The 23,328-nt window shown below is 32.6% G+C and overlaps 2 protein-coding genes across 2 annotated transcripts; both read left to right on the top strand.

The window, feature by feature from the left end:
* Positions 1-7,348: 7,348 nt before the first annotated feature.
* On the top strand, positions 7,349-8,290 carry LOC127558876 (olfactory receptor 13D1-like). The gene has a single exon (XM_051992279.1). It carries the CDS (start codon positions 7,349-7,351, stop codon positions 8,288-8,290), a length of 942 nt encoding a protein of 313 aa, XP_051848239.1.
* Positions 8,291-21,642: 13,352 nt separating this feature from the next.
* Positions 21,643-22,584, top strand: LOC127558943 (olfactory receptor 13D1-like). The gene has a single exon (XM_051992387.1). The coding sequence runs from the start codon at positions 21,643-21,645 to the stop codon at positions 22,582-22,584; it is 942 nt and encodes a 313-aa protein (XP_051848347.1).
* Positions 22,585-23,328: the final 744 nt, after the last annotated feature.

The following is a 23,328-nucleotide window of genomic DNA, read 5'->3' on the forward strand; positions in this document are numbered from 1 at the left end:
AGAAGAATCTATTATAAATGTAGGCTAGATTTTCCATTTACAATTCAGTCTCTGCTTTTATACAAATTGTCAATAATGAATTATGTTGCTAATAGTGTAAATGCTCAAAAATACCACTTTGAATATGGAATTAGCCTAGATTTCATATTTTAGTTTTGAGAACCAGAAGTTTAATTTCCATTAATAGTCTGTTTTACTAGTATCTGAATGTAAAATTTCATTAGAGATCAATTTGACTATATCTTCAGTTTATTCCTTTTTCCAATATCATCCAGAGAGTTTACTACTTCTTTCTTCTTCTATAAAAAGTAATATGCCTGCATAGATCCCTATTCCTTTGTACTGAACTCTAATAGGATTTAAGAAAACAATTTATGTTGGTTCATGGCCAAGAAAGCACAACATTATGTTCTTTGGCAAAGGAGACAATAATAGAACCCTTGAATGAATAAGAAACCAATGATATAGATCTAAGATTGTGTGCTGAAGAGAGACATCGTGGCATAGTGCACATAGAACTTGTAAACCCTAACACCAGAAAGACCTAAATTCAAGAACCACCTCTGACACATATTAGCCATGTTATCCTGGAAATCATTTAACCTTTCAGGGCTTTAAGTAACTTTCTAAGGCACAAAGTAGGTGGTTCTCTGCATTGGTAAAATATATTTTATCAAAGATTTCAAAGAAATCACTAGCCTACTTCCTATTACTAAGTTGGCGTCAACTGTTACATAAAAATATGAGACTTTTAATTAATGTGTTTGATAAAAGTAATACCAACCCCTGCTATCTATCTGAAAACTGAATTTAGCTATAAAAGAATATAGAATATATATATATATATATATTTCCTCATTCATCTCAAATTCATTTCTTAAGCATCTACAAAGTATAACATATCATATTAAGTAAAGGAAAAGATTCCAATACAAAGGAAACATGGTTTTTGCCCACAAAAACACTCAGAGTTGGAAGGGAACTTATAAGTAATTTAATCCAACTACACAAACAAAAATCTAGATTAGATTATATTCCCAAAGTAATCATCTAGCTTTTATTTAAGGACTTTAATAAGGTTTCCTGCTTCACACTGTGAACTATTCTATTTTCATATAGTTTTATTTAGAAGGAAATTGTTTTTTATTACAATAAAGATGATTGAAGACAATTCTGTCTTTCTTAAACTTCAAAGTGCTGTTCTCAGTTCTAACCTTTGGAACTTGTGATTACCTTTCAAACATGTGAAAACAGCTAGCATGCCTTATAAATCTTCTCTCCTCCTCACACAAAAACCTTCATTTTCTTCAGTGGATTCTGACTTCAAGATCTTTTGCCATTCTAGTCTTTCTCCTCTGGACATTCAATTGCTTATCAGACTTCTTGTTAAGATATGTTGGCCAAAACTGAAGACAGTATTCTAGATGTGATCTGGCTTGAGCAATGTGACTATCACCTCCACTAATATAGAAAATAGTCTTCTTAAAGACATCTTGATTCTGTCATCTAATTATCAAATTTAGCTTGTGTCAATTTGATAGGTGGGCCTACCATCTAAAGCACCTTTTGCCAACGCATTGAGAAGCGATCAAATGGAAAGGCACAAATACATTGGACAATCTCTTCCTGGGTTCAATATCAAACAAAATAACTAGGAGGGATCTTAGAAGTCATCTACTATAATCTCTGTTTAAATTATGAATCTTCTTTCCAAAAGCCCCAATAAATATACATCAAACTTCTTATTAAACACTTCTAGTCATAAGAAAAGCATTGTTTTGTGAAGCAACTGGTGTTGAACATTTCTAATTGTGAGAAAATATTCTTTTGTTGAGCTGAAATCTACCAATATTTGTTATTTCTCTTTCCATTTTATATGCAAATTCTTCCATTCTCATATAAAAAGTAATTTAGAGCCTGATTTTTTATGATATCTGAACCATCTGGAATAAAATCACAAAATGTCAGATTTCAGATACCCTAATCTACCAGAAGGTAAGGGGAAAACAGGTCATTAGACTATATGCAAATGAGTTTAATTTTGCATGATTAATATTGATTCTAAAAGGAAGAATGAATGTAACCATTATGAAGACCTGCACTGCCATAGAAAGGACTTTATTTAGAAATTAGGAGCTGAAAGAACATTGGAGAAATCTAGCAATATTGAAAAAGTAATGATTATCATGCCAATAAAAAGATATCAAGGATTAGTTTCTTCTGTTAAAAATAGAAGGATCACTGAAGATTCAATTCTCCACTAGAGAGTTGAACATTCTTCTAATAATTTTCAAGTTTGGTTTTCATAGAAGCTAGGATCCTGATATGTACTTATGAAAGGTAGCTTGAATCAATAAACAGAAACCACAAATATAGAATACATTTCTCAGAGAGAGATAATACTATTTAGCTCAATAACCCTCTCAGAGTCTGGGAAAAAGAGATCCCAGCCTTGGTAGTGTTATTTGGGTCAGCCTGTCAATTCCATTCTGATAGCCATGACTTTTGGCTATCTTTCTATGCTCAGAGGTGGATCAGATTATATTTATCTTGCTATCTACTAAGCACATCAATACATTAAGACAACCTGTATAAACACACAATTCTTATATAGATACAATCTAGCTACCACAAAACTCTTACAGAGGGGAAATAAGGAATAGAATAATATCTAATATAGTGTTTAAGCTGATTTTGAAGGGTAGAAAGAATCCCAGTGAACAAACTGAGGAGAACATGCATTTTAGATATGGGGTAATGATAATTCAAATAGAAGGAAATGGGAGATGGAGTGTTAGTTCTGAGGAACAGACACATGGATTTAACTAACAGACTTATATAGAACTATAGAAGTTGAAGCAGTAAAAGAACATAATAAAAAAGCTAATTAAAGAGACATAATGATGAAGGACAAGTTTCTAATAAGATGGAAGATATGTAAACATTTTTGCTGAGGTAAAAGAACCTGTTGAAAGGGTGAGTTGGAAAAGAATTATAATATTTGATAGAATAAGAATTGGAGAGAGGGATAGTTTTTAAAAGGAGTGCCATCAAGAACATAGGTGGAAAGGTTAGATTTAGAAGTCTAATAAGGTTAGTTTAATCAGATCATTAGGATATTTTTCTTAAACCTTCTAAAAGTTGTTAAGTCCTACATAGTTCCTCCCTACAACTTTAAATTACTTCAGGGATTAAAGTCCCTAAGAACACTAGAGAATAGGCTGAAGGAGGGACAAATTGGCATACAGATCCAGTAAATGAGTCATTGAAACTTTCCAAGGATGCAGGTTAGAGAAGACATGGAAGGAAGAACTAGAAGCATAGGATTCCTCTCCATACAAGTTAATACGATCACTAAAGAGTAAAAGTTGGAAAACTCTTGACTCTGGAAAGACTTTTCCATTACTGATTTGTAGAAGCATTGCCCATTTGTTTTAGAGTATGCTAAAGGAAAAATAATAGAAAAGTTGGTTTGGAAAAAATACCATTTATAAAAACAATTGCAGCTAATTTTGAATATAATCACATAAAATCTAGGAAATGTTAGATACAATTAAAATATATCTATGTGTTTAGTGATGATGAAAGAACTGTCATTTCTTGAAATATTTAAAATAAATTCTTAAAACTGGAAAAAGAACAACTAAATGCCTTGATATGAATGGAGGAGAAAAAGAAGACTTTTCTAAGAAAAAGGTAAATGAGGATCATGGGTGCTGTCCTAGGAAGGGTATTTTTTTTCAGAGATGAAAGCATTAGTATGAACTAGGAATGAAAATTGAATTAAGATAGAAATATTGATGGGAATGGGAATGTAAGGTAGCTTGGATCATATGGAAAAATCTAATATGAAAGTCATCTAAATTCCAAGCAAAGAAACTGCATAGTAAACTGAGTGGGAGGGGAAAAGATTTTTTTTTCTGAATCAGAAATAATCTAATAATTTGAAATCTCTCATTCCTCTTACTCATGGATGACTGTAACATCAAATCACCTTTTATTCATTTCCAACATTGATATTGACTAAGCCTTAGACTCTCTCTGGAGCTGCTTCTCATTAATTAAATAGGTTGCTTGAACAAAATTATGTCTAAGGTTCCTTCTCTTAAAATTTTAAATTCTGGGTTCTAAGGTTCCTTCCAATTCTGGGATTCTATATACTAATCACATTTCAACTCTACCATTCTATAATCTGTGTTAATGCACCATCCATATGTGACATTTTGTGGGGGAGAGGGAATTTAGAAGAGTGGGATCCCTTCGAGGCCTAATAGCTAATTTCCTTCCCAGTTTTTCATTTTATATCCTATATTCTTATGTTCCTCCAATCTTTTCTATGTTTTGTACTATAAGGTGTTGAATTCTATATATTGCATTAAGTATAGTATATTATTTGATTTCCATTAGTTCTAATATTTTATCATTCTATGGTTCACTATTACTTAATAGAAGAATTTGGTATCTAAATCAGAGGCCACAATAGTATCTCATAAGAAAAACAATAATTTCTGTCCTTTAGTTCTTTGCTTCTCAAATATGTTTAAGGAAATGATCTATACTCAGGGGAAAAAACAAAAATATATAGAAACAAGGTAATATTTGGTGAGGAAAGTGTAATAATCATAATAATAGCATTTATATCATGTTTAAAGATTTTCAGTAAACAATTATAGATTATCTCATGTGATCCTCACAGTAATTCTCTGAAGAATGTGCTATTTTTGCCTCATTTAACAGAAGCGTATAAGGTTGGACAAATGAACATGGAGGGAGAAAAGTTTTCATGGTTCACTCTGTCCTTTATTCATTTTCTTTTCTGGTGATGTCATTTACTCCTATTAATATAACTAACTCCTTTATGTAAGTGATTCCTAAATCTCTAAATCCAACTCCCATCTGTTCTAAAATCTCCTATCTCCTAAATTCACTTACCCAATTTATATCAATATACCAGAACCCTAAATTCAATATTCCAAAACTGAGCTAATCCTCCCTCCAAAAATATCCTGCCCATTTTTCAGTTTCTTTATTTTTATTGATGTACTTATCAACATACTCAGTCTTATCGATAATTTATCATTCTTCTCTATCCATCACATACATCTGTTGTTGAGTACTATCCATTTGAGCTCTGTATTATCTCTTACATCTATCCAATCTTTTTAACAATAACACTACTACCCTGATTTTGATTCTTACAACTTCTGCCCTGGATTATTGCAATAGCCTCTTAATTTGTCCTTGTTTTACATCTCTTCTGCATGTTCTCAGAGGAAGAGGTTTCTTTTCTCAGTCCCAAGACTAACTCTTCCAGCTATGCTCTTGATTACATTTCCATTTCCTCTGGGACTTCATGACTTTAATCATCACTCTCTGACTACTTTCTCCCTTCTTAAATCTAACCAAATGGTACACACACGCACACACTCAAAACAACATCTTCCTACTATGTTGCTTTGATTCTATAAGTACTCAACTTATACACTTTGATGAGTGGCCCTACCAAATAAAGTTTCTGATATGCAAGGTCCTACACAATCTGGTTCCAACTTACATAATCAGCCTTATCTCACTTATATCTTTTCCATATTCTCCATTTCTGCTAATGTGGAATACTTACTATCCTATGTTTTTACCCAAACCTGTTTTTATTCACTTTCCCACACATATGGAATGGATTGCTTCTATTTGTTTCTGGCAATCAAAATGCCTCCCTTCCTTCAAGGAGCAATTCAGGTATAATCTTATTCAAAAATTCATCTTTAATTTTCCCATGTCCAATCTCCAAGCTAAAAATTATCATTTCCTCCTCAAATTTCTCCCGGTTCTTTGTCACGGCCACTATTTTGTAATGATTGGTATAATATACTTTATCTCTAAGATTCTTAATCAGAGATCTGTGGGTATTTTTCATTATTTTAATAACTATTTCAGTATAATTGATTTCCTTTGAAATCAATGTATTTTATTTTATATAGTTAAAAACATTGTTCTGAAAAGGTCCATAGACTTCATCAGAATGTCTTAAGGGATTCTTGACACAAGAAAGAGATTAAGAACTCTTGTATCATGTTATGGTTATTTGCATATACATTTTTATCTCTACCTCAACCACAAAAAAATTAGATTTTAAATTATTCCAAGTTAAAATATGTCTTCTGTCATTTTTTTATTCCTGTAATCAAGTTAAAATCTTATTAATAATGGGCTTTCAGAAAGAGTTTGAGTTGAGTTTAATTAAATACAAAGACACAGATCATAGTTACACAAAATGAAGCAATGTCTTAAGACACCAAGAGAAATATGAAGTTACAGAATCAGAGAATGTGGAAAAACTTTTATGTTAAGCCAACATACAATTAATTTGAGTATATGTTAGCAATAGTCAACAACAAATTACAGAGGCATTTAGAATAATTTATATTCTATTTTTTCAACTTACTACAATAAATATTGATTTTATATTTGATTCCATTCTCTTCTTGATCTATTCTGTAACTGCCCAAGCTGTTTCTTTGACTTCAGTTCAATTTAGAAATTTACTTGTTTAAAAGTTCCATCTTCTTCTCTAAGTTAAGTTTAAAAGTTTGGTTTCCCTCTTGAAATACCTTAATTAAAAGAAGCCTGCTATCTTAAGTTTAAGAATTCTGTTTCTCTACAAATCATGATTAATTGAAGGAAAATTATCTCTACATCACTGACTCTCTTTGGATCATGAGTGCAAATATGTTATCTCTTAGATTATGAAGAGTAGCTTTCTGTGAATCATTCCATGTCAAGATAGACTGTTATTTCTATTCTTCTAATAACCAGATGAACTCTATCAATCAAACTTTTCTAATAGCAGGATGGAAAGAATGGTGGTTATTAGGCTCAAATGTCTAACTAATCATATTGCTCTATTGTCTGCAATGTTTCTGATTATATAACCAATAATATTTATTGTTTTTTCATCTGTGATGTTCACTATTCTTTCTTTTGTGCATCTCAAAAAAATCTATGAAAAGCCTAGGTCATCTTACCTCATGTTCTTTTAGATTATTGAGGAGCTGAGATCCTTCATTTATTGGTCAGTTAGCCTTACAAATAAATTGATTGTGCTTGCAACTTTGTGACTCACTATATTTCAGTCATGACATTGCACACCCATTTTCCTTATTTTCTTTTCTAAGTTTGTTTATATATATATGCAACTTGTCAATGAAAATAGTATTAAAAATCAAATATTATAATGAATTAAAGAGAAAAAGTTAAATATATATGCATATATAAACAAATATAAATCACTGTTACTTATCATTGCAATTTGTCTTTCTCTAAATTTTTTAGGTAATCTAGATGCAGTAACATGGAAAAGGGAAATGATACAGTTGTGACAGAGTTTTTTCTGGTGGGGCTTTCTAATTACCCAGCCCTCCAGATGCTCCTTTATGTGCTCTGCCTGTTGATGTACTTGGTGATTCTACTGGGAAACAGTGTCCTCATTATCATCAGCATCCTGGATCCCTGCCTCCACAACCCAATGTATTTTTTTCTTGGAAACCTTTCCTTTCTGGACATCTGCTATACATCCTCCTCTATCCCCAAAATGCTGATAAATTTTATGTCTGAGAGAAAATCCATCTCCTTCATTGGATGTGCCCTTCAGATGGTTATTTCTCTTGGGTTGGGTTGCACAGAATGCATTCTCCTTTCAGTAATGGCCTTCGACAGGTATGTAGCCATCTGCAATCCCCTTAGGTATACCATCATCATGAACAAGGGCCTCTGTGTGCAGATGGCTGCTTGGACATGGACTATAGGGCTTCTGAATTCTTTCGCACATACTATGCTTGCTATGATGATGCCTTTCTGTGGAAACATAATTGATCATCTTACGTGTGAAATTCTTGCTCTTCTCAAGCTGATCTGTGGAGACGTATCCCTCAATGTATTTATCATTATGGTGGGAAGTATATTTTTCTTAATCATGCCTTTGATACTCATTTTCTTCTCTTATATCTTCATTCTCTCCACCATCCTAAGGATCAATTCTAGAGAAGGAAGGAGGAAAGCCTTTTCCACTTGTTCAGCCCACCTGACAGTGGTAATCTTGTTCTATGGCTCTGCTCTTTTTATGTACATGAAGCCCCAGACCAAGGACACTAAGCTTTTTGATGAACTCTTTGGATTATCTTACTGGGTTATCACCCCAATGCTGAACCCCATTATCTACAGCCTAAGGAACAAGGAGGTAAAAGAGGGTGTGAAGAAAGTGTTCATCAGAAATCTGTACTTAAGGACAATGTGAAATATGAAACTAGCAGTTGAACTCTTTTATGTATGTGAACCTTGTCCTGTGTATGCAAAACCAATACTACTATCCTTGCTATTAGTAGGGCAAGAATAACTGAAGAACCTCACATGGGATCCCATCTTTTTTTCATATAGAATAAACATTTCTGAAGCGTGGTTCTACTGCTTGTGCTGTTAATTCCCCACCTCCATCTCTGCTTGATTTTCTAGGCTCAATGATGAATTCTGTTAAATTGTCACACATATCCCCATACACATTTTACTAACAAATTTGTAATTAGTTAAGAAATTACCTTTATAATTCCTGTTCATTGCTTCCAAATGCTTAAAATCTGATTTCATAGAGTTATTAGAAACAGTTGTTGAAATCTTTAAATTTCAATGAAAAATCTGGATTGCATTTATATATTCATTTAGACAGCACATTTACTGAGCATGTCCAATGTACTAGGTCTTAGGAAAATAAAATAATAAAGATATAACTTCTTTCTATTCCCCAGTAGTTTATAATAAAGTTTGATTATGCTATAAAATAAGACTCAGCATACATCTCAGAGACCAACTAGTCCATTTGACACTATATCAAGATTCCATACAAATGGTTTTTCAACCTTTACTTCACAACTTACAAGGAGAGTAACTTACTACTTAACACTTGGATATCTCCAATCCTTAAGTATTTAGGGAAATAACAATATGAGGAGTTGTAATTTCCATTGTTTGCTTCTAGTTCTATCCTCTATGTCTAAGCAATCAGTCATTAAATTGGCATTTGTTGAATACTTACTACTGAGAAAATTGAAGATTCTGGGTCAGCAAGTAGTTAATTGTTAAGAATTGAATTAACCAAACTTGACTCTATCTTGTGACTCAGACTCAAGTTAGTTTAGTTCCATTTCTCTCCGATTTGGGATCTAGTCCAAATTCTGTCTTGTGAGAAAAATTGTTCAATTGTGGGAATTGGAAGAAAGTTTTACAGACTGTTTGAACCTAGCCCTATATGGCTAGAAAATTGAACTACCACTCACTGTTGCTTAGACATCCTTAGTCAAGGACCTAAGTTATGCTGATTAGAAATCCAATCAGATCTAAAGCTTTGTTTAAAAGAGTTTCTTTATAATTGTATATTTCAAATTCATATGCTGTCTTTTTTGAAAACTTGTCCAATACAGATCAATAATCCATTGTTTCATATACTTTAACATATTTAACATGTACTGGTCTACCTGCCATCTAAGGGAAGGGGTAGGGGGAAGGAGGAAAAAGTTGGAACAGAAAGTTTTGCAAGGGTCAGTACTGAAAAATTCCCCATGCATATGTCTTGTTAATAAAAAGTTATAAGAAAAGAAAAAGAAAGAAAAAATAAAATGAACCACTCTTCCCTTTTAAAAAAAGTCATTGTTTCCATGTTTCTTTGATAGTTTACATGCACTTGGAGGTAGTTGGACACCTCTTTGTCTGATTTCAGGGAATCATATCTGTTCACTTTTCCCCTCCCAACTTATTTGATGATTTCTCTTGGGAAAATGCTCAGAAAATCACTAAATTCCAAGTTGCATATTTTGTGGAATACTTTATGATGTTATTATATGAATACTAAACTTTTTATCAGGATTACAAAATTGAAAAGTTCATGGGCATCTCAGGAATAATTAGGTACAACTCATATAAAAAGTACCTCGCTTATAACAAACCCAGCAAGAGATCACAGAGTCCTTCAATCAATATAAAGGAACCCATCACCTCACAAGAAAGTCCATTATAATTATGGACATGACTAATTGTTAGAAACATTTTCTTGACATTAAATCTAAGTCCAGATATTTTTTTTGCAGGATCAGCCCACTATTCTAATTCTAATTTCTGAACTCAAAGAAAACAAATCTAATATCTCATTCATATCAAGACGCTTCAACCTACTTAAAGTTAGCATATTTCAACTCAAGTCTAATCTTCTAAAAAGATTTCTGACAACCTTGTGATTCTTTTCCTTCCCCAAAAAAAGTATATATGTGGAGAGGGATAGCTTAAGTCAGTCAGTCTGGTTATCCTGGACTTGCTGTACAATAGGACAATCCCTCTCTACACCTAGGGACTTGCCACTAGGCTGTCTTTTGCACAATTGCAAAAAACTTGGAATCCAGGAAAAGTGGAACATGGAATTTCTTTGTAATATTGTGTGGCCTCAATATAAACTAAAGCAAAACTTCTTAAATTGTAGGTCATGACCCATAACAGGGTCATATGACTAAATGTGGGAGTCATGTAATTGTAATTTATTATCGATAAATGTTTGATTTGCATACCTATATAGATGAGGTCATGTAAAAATTTATCCAGCAAAAAGTTATCACAAATGAAAATATGGAAGATGGGTTAGTGGAGAGGAACAAGAAAACTGGGTTTTTTTGGGGTCCCTTACTATAAGACCATTCTGCAACTTAATCTCTTTTGTCACTATGAAGAAAAAATTCTGTATCCAAGCCTTTATGGCTCCTTTGCAAAACTCCACTCTCTGGCAATAAGACAAAATGCGTTTGGCAAAATTAAAATAGGGGAAAGGGGAGGGTAAAGAACCAGACCTTTTAGATGACTTTCTTTGTTCCTGGATCCTAAAGGCTCTGTCCCCCACCCCTATGAATAATCCTTATCAGGAAAACTGCTACCTCCTACATGAACCTCTCCCTTAACTCTTATCCACAAATCCTACCTTTATGTCTCCAGGAATTCTGATCTTTAGTCCCTTGAATACAAGAGTGAGACTTTTTTCCTTCCCCGCCAACTCCCTTACCCCCAATCAATGGCTGCTCCCTCAAAAATTTTCCCCATTGAGACAAGTGACAAATAGTCAAGGAGGAACTACTAAGGTTCATATCCCTTTCTTGATGTCCAGTCTTTTACAGGTGAAAGAAAAACTTGGTTACTACTCTGAGGACACCATCAAATTCACTGAGAGCTTTAAAGTCATAGCTCTCCAATCTGACCTAGCATAGGGAGAGCATTAATATTATTATTTCCTCTTGTTACATTGATAAAAGAAATTGATTATTACATTGATAGACTTTTGGAGAAAACTGAATAGGAACAGAAAACAATGTATCTTTTTCTAGCAGCACATAATAGGTTATGTAATAGGGCATAAAACCCTCAAAATTAACTATTAAAAGGCAGAACTATTAAATGTATTCTTCTCAGATAATACTGCAACAACAATTACATTCAACAAAGGGCAATGGAAGACAGATTAAAATTAATTGGAAACTAAATAATCTAATCCTAAAGAATAAATGGGCCAGAACAAATCAAAGGAACAATCAATAATTTCATTAAAGAGAATGATAGCAATAAGATAACATACCAAAATTTATGGAATGTAGTCAAAGAAGTACTTAAGGGAAATTTGTTCTTCTAAACTCTTACATCAACAAAATAGAAAAAGAAAAATCTATGAATTAGGCATTTAACTAAAAAAGCTTGAAAAAGAACCAATTTAAAATCCCAAATAAGCAGCAAATTGAAAATCTTGAAAATAAAAAGTGAGAGTAACAAGATTGAAAGTTAAAAAAAAAACCTATTGAGTTAAAAAAATAAATAAGGGTCAAATGGGTTCATGAGTGAATTTTATCAAACATTTAAAGAATAATTAATTATCATTACAGAATATAGAATTATAGAATGTAGAATGTATAAAAATTATTGGGAAAATAGGTGAAAAAGAAGTCCTACCAAATTCCTTTTATGACACAAATATAGTGCTGATACCTAAATCAGGAAGAATTAAAACAGAGAAATAAAATTATAGGGTAATTTCCCTAACAAATATTGATGCAGAATATTTGAACAAACTACTAACAAGGAAATTATAGCAATGTATCACAAGGATTATACATTATGACCAGGTTGGATTTATAATAGGAATTTATATTCAGCAATAAGGGAAAAAAAGAAATTGAAGGAATTAGAATAAACAATGGGGGAGGGGAGAGGAGGAAAGTACCACTATTTACAGATGATATGATAACTTAGAGAATCCTAGAATATCAATTTAAAAACTGATTTGAAATAATTAACAACTTTAGCAAAGTTGTACAATATAAAATAAACTCGCATAAATCATCAGCATTTCTTTATGTGATCAACAAAACCCAGCAGTAAGAGAAAGAAAGAGAAATTCCATTTAAAATAATGGCAAATAATATAAAATAGTTGGGAGTCTACCTGTCAAAACAAATTTAACAATTATATGAACACAATTACAAAACACTCTTCACACAAAGTCAGACCTAAACAATTGGGAAAATATCAATTGCTTAAGGGGAGGATGAACCAAAATTTTAAAAATGACAATACTCCCTAAAATATGATACTTACTGAGTGCCATACTAATCAAACTACTAAAAACTGATAGACTAGGAAAAAAAACAACAAAATTGATCTGGAATAACAAAAAGTCAAGAACATCAAGGAAATTAATGAAAAAGAAATGCAAGTGAAGATGTCTTAGCAATATTAGATCTCACACTATATATTATAAAGGAGTAATGATCAAAACTCTTTGGTACTGGCTAAGAAATAGTGCGATAGTGCAATGGATCAGTACAATAGATTCGGTATACAAGATACAGTAGTCAGTGATCAAGTAACCTAATGTTTGGTAAACCAAAGACCCCAGCTTATGGAAAAAAATTCTCTATTTGACAAAAACTTCCGGGAAAACTGGAAAACAATAGGATCTCACATCATATACCAAGATAAATTCAAAATAGCTGTATGTTTTAGACATAAGGGGTGACACCAAAAGCAAAGCAGAAGAGCAAGAAATAGTCTACCTGGGATTTATGGGAACTTACGGGAAAGGGGAAAATATTCATGCTCACACAAGAAATAGCATTACAAAATGCAAAATGGATAATTTTTGACTATATTAAATTAAAAGGCTTTTGTTCAAATAAAAAAAAATGTAACCAAGATTAGAAGGCAAGCAGAAAGCTAAGAAACATTCTTTATATCATGTATCTCTGATAAAAGCTTCATTTTTCAAATACATAGAGGACTGACTCAAATTTATAAAAATACAAGTTATTCCCCAATTGTTGAATGTTCAAGGGGTATGAGTAGGCAGTTTTCATATGAAGAAATCAATACACCTATAGGAATATGAAGTTTTCTAAATCAGTGTTGATTAAAGAAATGAAAATTAAAACAACTCTAGGATTTCACCTTACACCTACCAGATTAGCCAGCATAACAAAAAAGGAAAGTGACAAATGTTGAAGAGGATGTGGCAAAATTGGACACTAATGTATTGTTGGTAAAATTGTGAAGTGATACAACCATTCTGGAGAGCAATTTGGAACTATGCTCAATGGACAATCAAATTGTGCATGTCTTTTGACTCAATAATACCACTGCTGGATCTGAATCCCAAAGAGATCATATGAAAGGAAAAAAGACCTACATGTGCTAAATATTTATAACAGCCCATTTTGTGGTGACTAAATATTGGAAATATTTGTCCATCATTTGGAGAATGGCTGAACAAGCTGTGTTGTGTGAGTATAATAGAATACTATTGTGCAACAAGAAATGATGACAAGTGGATTTCAGACAAACCTGGAAAAACTTTTAGAAACTGATACAGAGTAAAATGATAAGAACCAAAAAAAACATTATACAAAGTATCAACACCACTGTGTGGTGATCACACATTTGAAACTCAAAATCTTGTAAAAATGAAAGCCAAAATTTTTCTTGACATATACGTGGAAAGAAAAATAAAATACCATTTTAAAAAAGCAAATTATGAATTTTCTCTACAAAAGTCACAATAAATATGCATCATATCTCTGATTAAATACCTCCAGGCATAAAAAAAAGCATTATCATATGAAGCATTTTTGAACAATTCTTTTTTATGTATTTATTTAAAATGTAAATTAAAAATTAAAAAAGGAAAGAAAAACATGTCATGTGCACATCAAACCATGAGAAGATTCAAAATACAAAACAATTAATTTCCATTTCAAGAAAGTTGTTTATCTTGTTTCCATTGTATTCAGAACTGTCCATCTTTGGACATCATTCCTTGTAGGTTTTCTTTTGTTCCCTAATATGAATTTTTTTTCTTTATTTTTTCCCCTTTTCTCCCCCCTCCCTCCCTGAAACAGACTATAGTGAGGGGTGGATATATTTATAGATAGATAAATAGAAAGAAAGAAAAAAGATATCTAAATCCACATATCTAAATCCACCAACTTATCATTGCCTACATCACAGTGATATTCCAGGCTTATACAAAATTAATATGGCTGTCATATAATATAGTTTCCCTATTTTTCTCTTTTGATTGAATCTAATTTAACTTTGAATTTGTCTGAGATCAATGATCACTATCCCTATCTTTTTTTCTATATACTCCAAGTAATTATTATGTTTGTGTGTATCTCTTGTTTCCTGTCCCTGCTGACTCTTTACCTTACTTCTGCCAATTACCTTGCCTTGCCATTACTTAACACCCACTTCCAAAGATCCTTTCCTTATTTTCTTCCTCCACTCTTTTCTCCCACTTTTCCTTCCCTCTTTATCCCATTCTTATTAATCTACACACCTTATCCCATTTCCACTAATCTACACTCCCTTTCATACCTTTACTTATCCTATTCCCTCCCCTTCTTATTTCTTAATGAATTAGAAGACTTCTGTACCTTTCTGATTATAGATATAAATATATAATTATTTCCTCTTTAACCCTTTCCCAATGTGAGTAGGATTTCATAACTACCAGCTCTCCTCCATTTAATTCCTGTGTCAGTTCTTGTTCTTGCACCTTATTTGTATAATCTAATTACTCCTTTTTTCCTACATGGTTTTACTTTTTCTAGAATCACATCATCCTCACACATCCACCACTTTCATTCAACTATCTTCTTATTAATTAAAATCTTGGATATATATATATAAAATGTGAAAAATTCACATCAGAGAACAAAACAAAACCTACAAGGAAACAAAGATGGATAGTTCTGAATACAATGTATAGTATTTATTAGAAACACTTTCTTGAAATGGAAATTAATTGTTTGGTATTTGGAATCTTCTCATGTTTTGATGTACATATAACATATACATTTCTACATATAAAGCATAAACAGTTTGTTGTTGACGAGTCCATGAAGTTAATCTTTGATTTTACCTCATATTTCTCTTGGATCTTACATATTAAAATTTCTATTAAATTCAAGTCTTTTTGCAATAAAATCTTGAAAGTCTCCCAATTCATGGAATGTCTTTTTTTCATTCAGGATTATATTTAATTTTGCTATGTATGATATTTTGGTTGTAACCCTAGTTCTTTTCTCTTCAATATATAGTGTTCCAATGAAGAAGGGACCCAAAACTCTAAAATTCCTTGAAGGAGAAAATCTCCTTCAAACCTGCCTCAGTGAGGGACCCTGCCTGAGAGGAAACAAGATAAACAGCTTCATTCTGTTATCTAGGTGGGATTGGTTCAGTCCTGAGCTAGAAGAATTCCAGCACTATTAAATTAAAGAGATTCATTCAATTCTATTCAAATTCCAGCCCAATCTGAAACTCAGCTTGTAGATACAAAGAACCAACTTGAAACAACTCCTTACAGAGGTTTTAAACATGACATACCATGCCATGCCATGCTATGCTATGCTTGCTATATCAAGGAAACCTCTGCCCACTGGAATAATGTTCTCTTCCAGCGTTATCCTCTCTTTATCCTCACCTATTTCCCTAATGAAACGTTTAGTCTCACTGTTGGGATTTCTCTAAACTTCACTTCTCTGCCAGAACTCCTCCACTGAGGAATTCAGCTTTTCTATTCTTGCATCGTAAAGGCTGACTTTCCGATAACTATAATAAACCTTTTTTTAAATCAGTCTAGCCTTTTTGGGCTTGTAAATTCCTTTACAGAGAATCTCTGTGCCACCAGAAGGGAGTTCCCCAAAGCCTCCTACCCTTGTGCTAAATCCCAAGGGGGTGTAGGAGAGCCAAACTTCTCCAATTGGTTCCCTGGAACCCAAACCTGCCACTAGACCATATCATTTAATTTCTTTTTCTTGGATTGTTCTTTTTTGTTGTTGTTTTTCCTCAATTTTTCTCATTTGATTTTTAAAATCTTTAAAGTTATTCTATAAATTTTAGGGGGCAGGTTATCATTTGATATGATTTGTTGGGATAGGAGTGGTTTTTTTTAACTTCATTATCCTTCTCTGAAGATGAATCCCAGTTTTCCATATTGCAGCAATTTTCTATAGTTGGGTTGTTTCTCTGCCTGTTTATTTTGTAGCAAATTATTGCTATAATCATCTGTAGTCCTGGGATATGAGGAATTAGGCCTTTTATCTTGGGTCATCCTTCACTTTTCTCTTCTGACCTGGAACCCAAAATCAAGAATAGATCATTCCAATAAGTGCCAGCAGCCAGCTTCCCACTGGTTCTGCATTCACCAGGTGTATGGTGGTTCCTTCTCACTCAGGATCATATATCCATGTCAGAAATGGATCTGACACTCCTTATCAGCAGTGGTTCCCTAAATCTTCTTTGACTTTTTTGACATAATTAAGGACAAGTTTTCTATAGGATAGAAGAGAAGTGAACATTTTTGCAGAGACAAAAGAACCAGTTGAAATTGTGAGATAGAAAATGAATTATAATATTTGATGGAGCAAAAACTAGAGAGAGTTTTGATTTTTAAAAGAACATAGAAAGGTTAGAATTAGAAGCCTAATAAGCTTAGTATAATCAAGTGATTAGGCTATCATTCCTAAACCTTCTAAAAGTTGTTAAGTCCCACACAATTCCTCCATATAACTTTAAATTACTTCAGGGATTACATAGTCCCTAAGAACATTGAAGAGAAAGCTGGAGGAGGGACAAAAGAGAAAGGGAGGAGGACACATCTAATAGTTGAGCCTTTGAAACTTTTCGAGGCTGCAGACTAAAGCAGGTATGGAAGAAAGAACTAGAAAAAGATGATTCCTTTCCACACAAGTTAATATAATCACTAAAGAGTAAAAGTTGGAAAACTCTCAACTCTGGCAAGATTTTTTTTCTACTGAATTGTAGAAATGTAACCATTTGTCTGACAGTATATTACATGAAAAATAATAGAAGTAAAGTTGGTGTGGGAAAATTAGTTTTTGTAGAATCAATTGCAGCTAATTTGGTATATAATCACATAAAAGTCTAGGAAAAGCTACATGCAGAATATGTATCTATATGGTTAATAATGCTAAAAGATACTAAGGCATTTCTTAAATGTATAAAGTGGCTTTTTATTTGTTCACAAAATTGAAAAAACTGCATCTAAAGAACTTGATATAATGGAGGAGAAGATGAAGATACCTCTAAATTAAAAGGTAAGCATGGGCATTGCCATAGAAAGGGTCCTGTTCAGAGATGAAAGTGTCAGTACAAACTAGGAATAGAAATTGTATTAGGATAAAAATATTGATAAGAATGGAAATGGAAGCCAGGTTGCACCATATTTTTAAAAAATCTTAATATGAAAGCTATCTAAACTCCAAGCAAAGAAACTGCAAAGAAAACTGAGGAGGAATGAAGATTTTTTTCTGAATCTTAAAGAACCTAGTACTTTAAAATCTGTTGACTCTCTCACTCATGAATGATTATAACAGCAAATCACTTTTTATTCAGTTACATCATTGATATTGACTAAACCTTAACTTCTCTCTGAGGCTCAATTTTAGCCAATTAAATCAGTTGTTTAAATAAGAATATGTCTAAGATTCCTTGACCTGAAGCTTTAAATTCTGATTTCTAAGGTTCTTTCCAGCTCTGGCACTCTATAGATTAATCACATTTTAACTTCACCATTCTATATTCTGTTTAACATTTTATATTCTGTTTTGGGGAGGTTCCCTCTACAACTAATATTTAATTTCCTTTCAGGTTTTTCATTTCATATTCTATATTCTTAAGTTCTATCCAATCTTTTATTTTGAACTGTTAAGTTATTGCATTCTAGATAGCATTCAGTGAAATATAGTCTATGGCTTCTACTGCTTCTGACATTTTATCATTCTATGATTCAGTTACTTAATGGAAGAATATAATATCTATATCAGAGGCTACAAAAATATCTCAGAGAAAAAAGTTACTCTCTTTAGTTCTTGCTTCTCAAATATGCTTAAGGAAATAGTCTAGTATCAGAAAAAAATAGAAAATTTGTAAATAAGGAAAGACTTGGTGAAGTAAGAGTAATGATCATATTAATAGATAGTTTTAATATCATGATTAAAAGTTTGCTGAGAACTAGCATATGTTATCTCATGTGATCCTCACAATTATCTGAACAAATACTATCTTTGACCATTTCACAGAAGAGTATAAGGCTGTAAATTGTCCTATCATCTATGAAAATAGAGAAAGTGTATTATAATACATCCATAGAGGAACTGCTCAAAATCAGTGGTGTTAGTTTTTCATTTGGTTTTGGTTTTGTAGGAGTTAGGGTTGACAGATTTAAATGAGATAGATCAGAAATATACTAAAATGACATAAAGATATAGAAATTATACATTTCTTAAACATGCATCCAATCAAGAAACATGGATAAGGCATGTATGATTAAGACCAGGAAGCATTTTTTGCAAGTAATAGTAGTAAGTTGAGGGGTAAAGGAAAAAGAAACAAATAGTTGGCTGAGAGGTTAACAAAGCCATATAATGGTTTCCTATGTTGTACAGGAGACCTATTCATATTTGTAGGTGAGAAAGATCCAGTGAAAATGAAAAGAGGTAAATAAGTTGGGACTCATTGATAATGAAGTAAGAAACTGGAAAGGATTGGGGAAGATGGTATCAACAGCACAGGCAGAAAGCCTATCAGAGAATTCTGAAGTAACCCTTATTCCAAAAAAAGATCAAAGAAAGTTGAAGATAAAATTGTGATGTAAAGATGTAGATGATATATGAAGGCACTTCATTTTTCTAAATTATATTTACTCACATGTAAAATAAAAACACCACCAATCTAAGGCTCCATCAAAGTGGTTTTTTTACTGATGAAGTAAGATTAAAATATTAAAGCATTTTATACAAAACAGACTATACTTTTCCTGCTATAATTCGATAATATACTATATAACATATACTATGTACTATATATTATATACTGTACTATACTATACTATATTATAAAGTTTATACAATTACAATTTCAAGGGTTTTTTTTTCTCCTTCATTCCCATGTTCAACTCCTCTTCCTTTGGTATTGATACCATTTCCTCAATGACCTCCTACCTTTTTTCTTATTCATCTTCAGTATCACCCCTTATACTATTATTTTATCTCTCTGCATTATCAAACTTTTTAAAAGCAGAGTCTGAAAATTTTGTCTATACTTCTTAAAGCTATTCATTCCTAGAAACTTAATAATCTGGCTTCTTTCCCCACAATTTTAACTATATTTACAGAGGATTTTATGTGGAATCCACAGATCCCTAAAGAATTCCTGGATAAATTTAAGAACTGGGATTTTTAAATATTTTGAAAACTGTTTATCAATACAATTGGTTTTCTTTGTAATCCAATGTATCTTAATTTATTCATTTAAAAACATTATTCAGAGAAGTGGTCCATTTATTATTGTTCAGTAGTTTTCAGTCATGTCTGACTATTCATGACATCATTTGAAAGCAATTTTTTATTTATAATTCTTCTCTATCCATCACACATTAGTTGCTGAGTATTTTCATTTTGAATTTATATTATCTCTTTCATCCAGCCAGCCTTTTCTATATCACCACCATTTTTATTCTCACCACTTTTGCCTTAGACTATTGCAATACTCTCTTAGTTTGCTATTGGCTCTCATCTCAATACGAGATGTCAAAGGAAGAGGTGCATTTCTTTTTCCCAAGACTAACTGCTCTCCCTGTGCTCTTGATTTCATCTTTATTCCCAGTGGAGCTCCATTCTTTTAATCATCACTCCCTGACTCTATTCTCTTACTATATATATATATCACAAAGATGCATCAAAAAAACATTTTTCTTACTGTGTTGCTTTAATTCTATAAGCTCTCAAAGGATAAATCTTTGGTGATTGCCTACAAAATAAATTTTATCTCTTTCTGATTGGCATGAAACATCCTCCACAAGATCATTCTAAATTACCTAATCAACACTATCTCATTCATATCTTTCCCATATTCTTCATTCCTGTTAATGTGGAATACTGACTATATTCTGTTTTTATCCAGTCCTGCTTTTATTTACTCTGTACCACACATGTGGAATGGTTTGTTCCTATTTATTTCTGCCAATCAAAATTTCTCCCTTCCAGCAGCAATTCTGCTATATCTTTATCCAAGAAAAGATTTCCTCTTTTCAACCTTCAAACTCAAAGTGATCATTTCTTCCTCAAATTTCTCTACTAATTTCTCAGAATCACTACTTAGCAGTTACTGTAGAAAACTATAGGATTTTAACCAGAGGTTTTTGACATTTTTTCAGTATTCTCATAATTATTTTAAGATAGTGTATTTTGAAATCCAAAGCATTTTGTTATATACAGTTAAAGTTTAATTTTCTTTTTCAAACATTTTAACTAAAAGACACTTCTATTTTTAAGTTTAAGAGTTTTGTTTCCCTTTTGTCACTTTTAATCAAAGGAAATCTCTCATCACTACGCCACTGACTCTTCTTGGCCCATTAGTGGTAATAAATTATTTCTTAGGTTCAGAAATCTAACTTTTCTGTAAATCACTCCTTGTCAAGGAAGTGTGTTGTCTATGTCCCAATAAAAACTGTCTCAATCAACCTTTTCTGATAGCAGGAAAGAAAGAATGGTTGTTGTGAACTCCAAATGTCCAACTAATCACATTGCTTTGCTGACTATGATGATTCTAGCTTTGTAATAATAGTGTTTTCTATCTGTGATGCATCCTAGTTTTTGTTTTTTGCTTTCCAGAAAAAAACTATAAAAAGGCAAGATCACCTTACCTCATGGTCTTTTAGCTTACTGAGAAGCCAAGACACTTCATTTATTGGTAATTGCTAGTCTTGCCAAAAAATCAATTATGCTTGGAACTTTTTGCCTTACTCTACCTTATTTTCAATATCGACATTGCATACAATTTTTTATTTTCTTTTTGGTTGTCATTTTGCTTATATGTGTGTGTGTTATAACTTTAATTTGCCAATAAAAATAAAAATTAAAATAAAATAAAATATTATAGTGGGTAAAAGAGGAAAAGTTGAAAAAATATACAAATATAAATCACCATTACTTTTAGCAATTTATATGAACTATCTCCTTCCCTAAATTCTTTAATTGATCCAAATGCAATAACATGGAAAAAGACAATTTTACATTTGTGACAGAGTTTTTTCTGGTGGGGCTTTCTAATTACCCATCACTCCAGATGCTTCTTTATGTGCTCTGCCTGTTGATGTATTTGGTGATTCTTCTGGGAAACAGTATTCTCATTATCATCAGCATCCTGGATCCCCGCCTCCACAATCCTATGTATTTTTTTCTTGGGAACCTTTCCTTTCTGGACATCTGCTACACATCCTCCTCTATTCCTCAAATGCTAGTTAGCTTTACATCTGAAAGAAAATCCATCACTTTCATTGGATGTGCCCTGCAGTTGGTCATTTCTCTTGGACTTGGGTCCACAGAGTGTCTGCTGTTGGCAGTAATGGCTTTTGACCGATATGTAGCCATCTGCAACCCCCTAAGATACAGCATCATCATGAACAAGGGACTCTGTGTACAGATGGCTGCTTGGACCTGGATTATAGGATTTCTGAATTCTCTGATACAATCTGTACTTGCCCTAAAAATGCCCTTTTGTGAGATCATAATTGACCACCTTGCTTGTGAAATTCTTGCTGTTCTCAAACTTGTCTGTGTAGACATCTCCCTCAATGTATTTATTATGATAATTGCAAGCATTATTCTTTTAATCACTCCTCTGCTGCTTATTTTCTTCTCTTATGTGTTTATCATCTCAACTATCCTGAGAATTAAATCTACTGAAGGAAGGCAAAAGGCCTTTTCCACTTGTTCAGCCCACCTGACAGTGGTGATTTTGTTCTACGGCTCTGCTCTTTTCATGTACATGAAGCCCAAGTCAAAGGACACTAAGCTTTTTGATGAACTCTTTGGGTTGTCTTATTGGGTTATCACCCCAATGCTGAACCCTATCATCTATAGCCTGAGGAACAAAGAAGTAAAAGAAGGTGTGAAGAAAGTACTTATCAGAAATCTGTACTTAAGGAGAATATGAAATATAAAGCTGACCAGTTGGGCTCTTTTGTTTGTGGGAACCATGTTCTCTGTATTCAAACCCAAATTCCTTGGTATCAGTAGAATAAGAGTGGCTAAAAAACTTCAAAATGGATCTTCATCCTTTTTCATACAGAATAAGCATTTCTGAAGCATAGTTCTACTGCTAGGACCCACCTCCACCTCTGCTTGATTTTATGGGGTTGATGATGAATTTTGTTAACTTGTCATATGTATCCACACACATATAGTGCTAAAAATTTGTAGTTAGTTAATAAATTACATTTGTATGTCAAAGCATTACCTCCAAATGTTTAATTTCTGATTTCATAGAGTTATTAAAATTTTAAGATGTCTATGTAAAATTGTGGATTGTATTTATATATTCATATACCCTATGCATTTACTGCAATCAGCACAATCCCATATACATGCAGGATCATAAAGAGAACCACAATATCAAATGAAGGACTGCTTTTCGATTTGCCCATTGTAAAAATTGTTTTCTGTGACACACATAAATACTTTTGATAAGCTTATGTCTCTATTAATTTCTCAGATTATAGAGGGCTGAAACTCTTGAATCATTGCACTGAGGTCGGTTGAAGCACTTAGGGCTAATTACCAATTGGACAATATTCTATGGGCATGTGCTTGGGGAATGGCCCCTCCTACTGTCCTGTGCTGGCTCGATAATTGGTGCATATAGAGGACTGTAGGAGGGACTAGAGGGTGGAGTAAGACT

Source organism: Antechinus flavipes, chromosome 1 (assembly GCF_016432865.1).
Source record: "Antechinus flavipes isolate AdamAnt ecotype Samford, QLD, Australia chromosome 1, AdamAnt_v2, whole genome shotgun sequence".
NCBI lineage: Eukaryota > Metazoa > Chordata > Mammalia > Dasyuromorphia > Dasyuridae > Antechinus > Antechinus flavipes.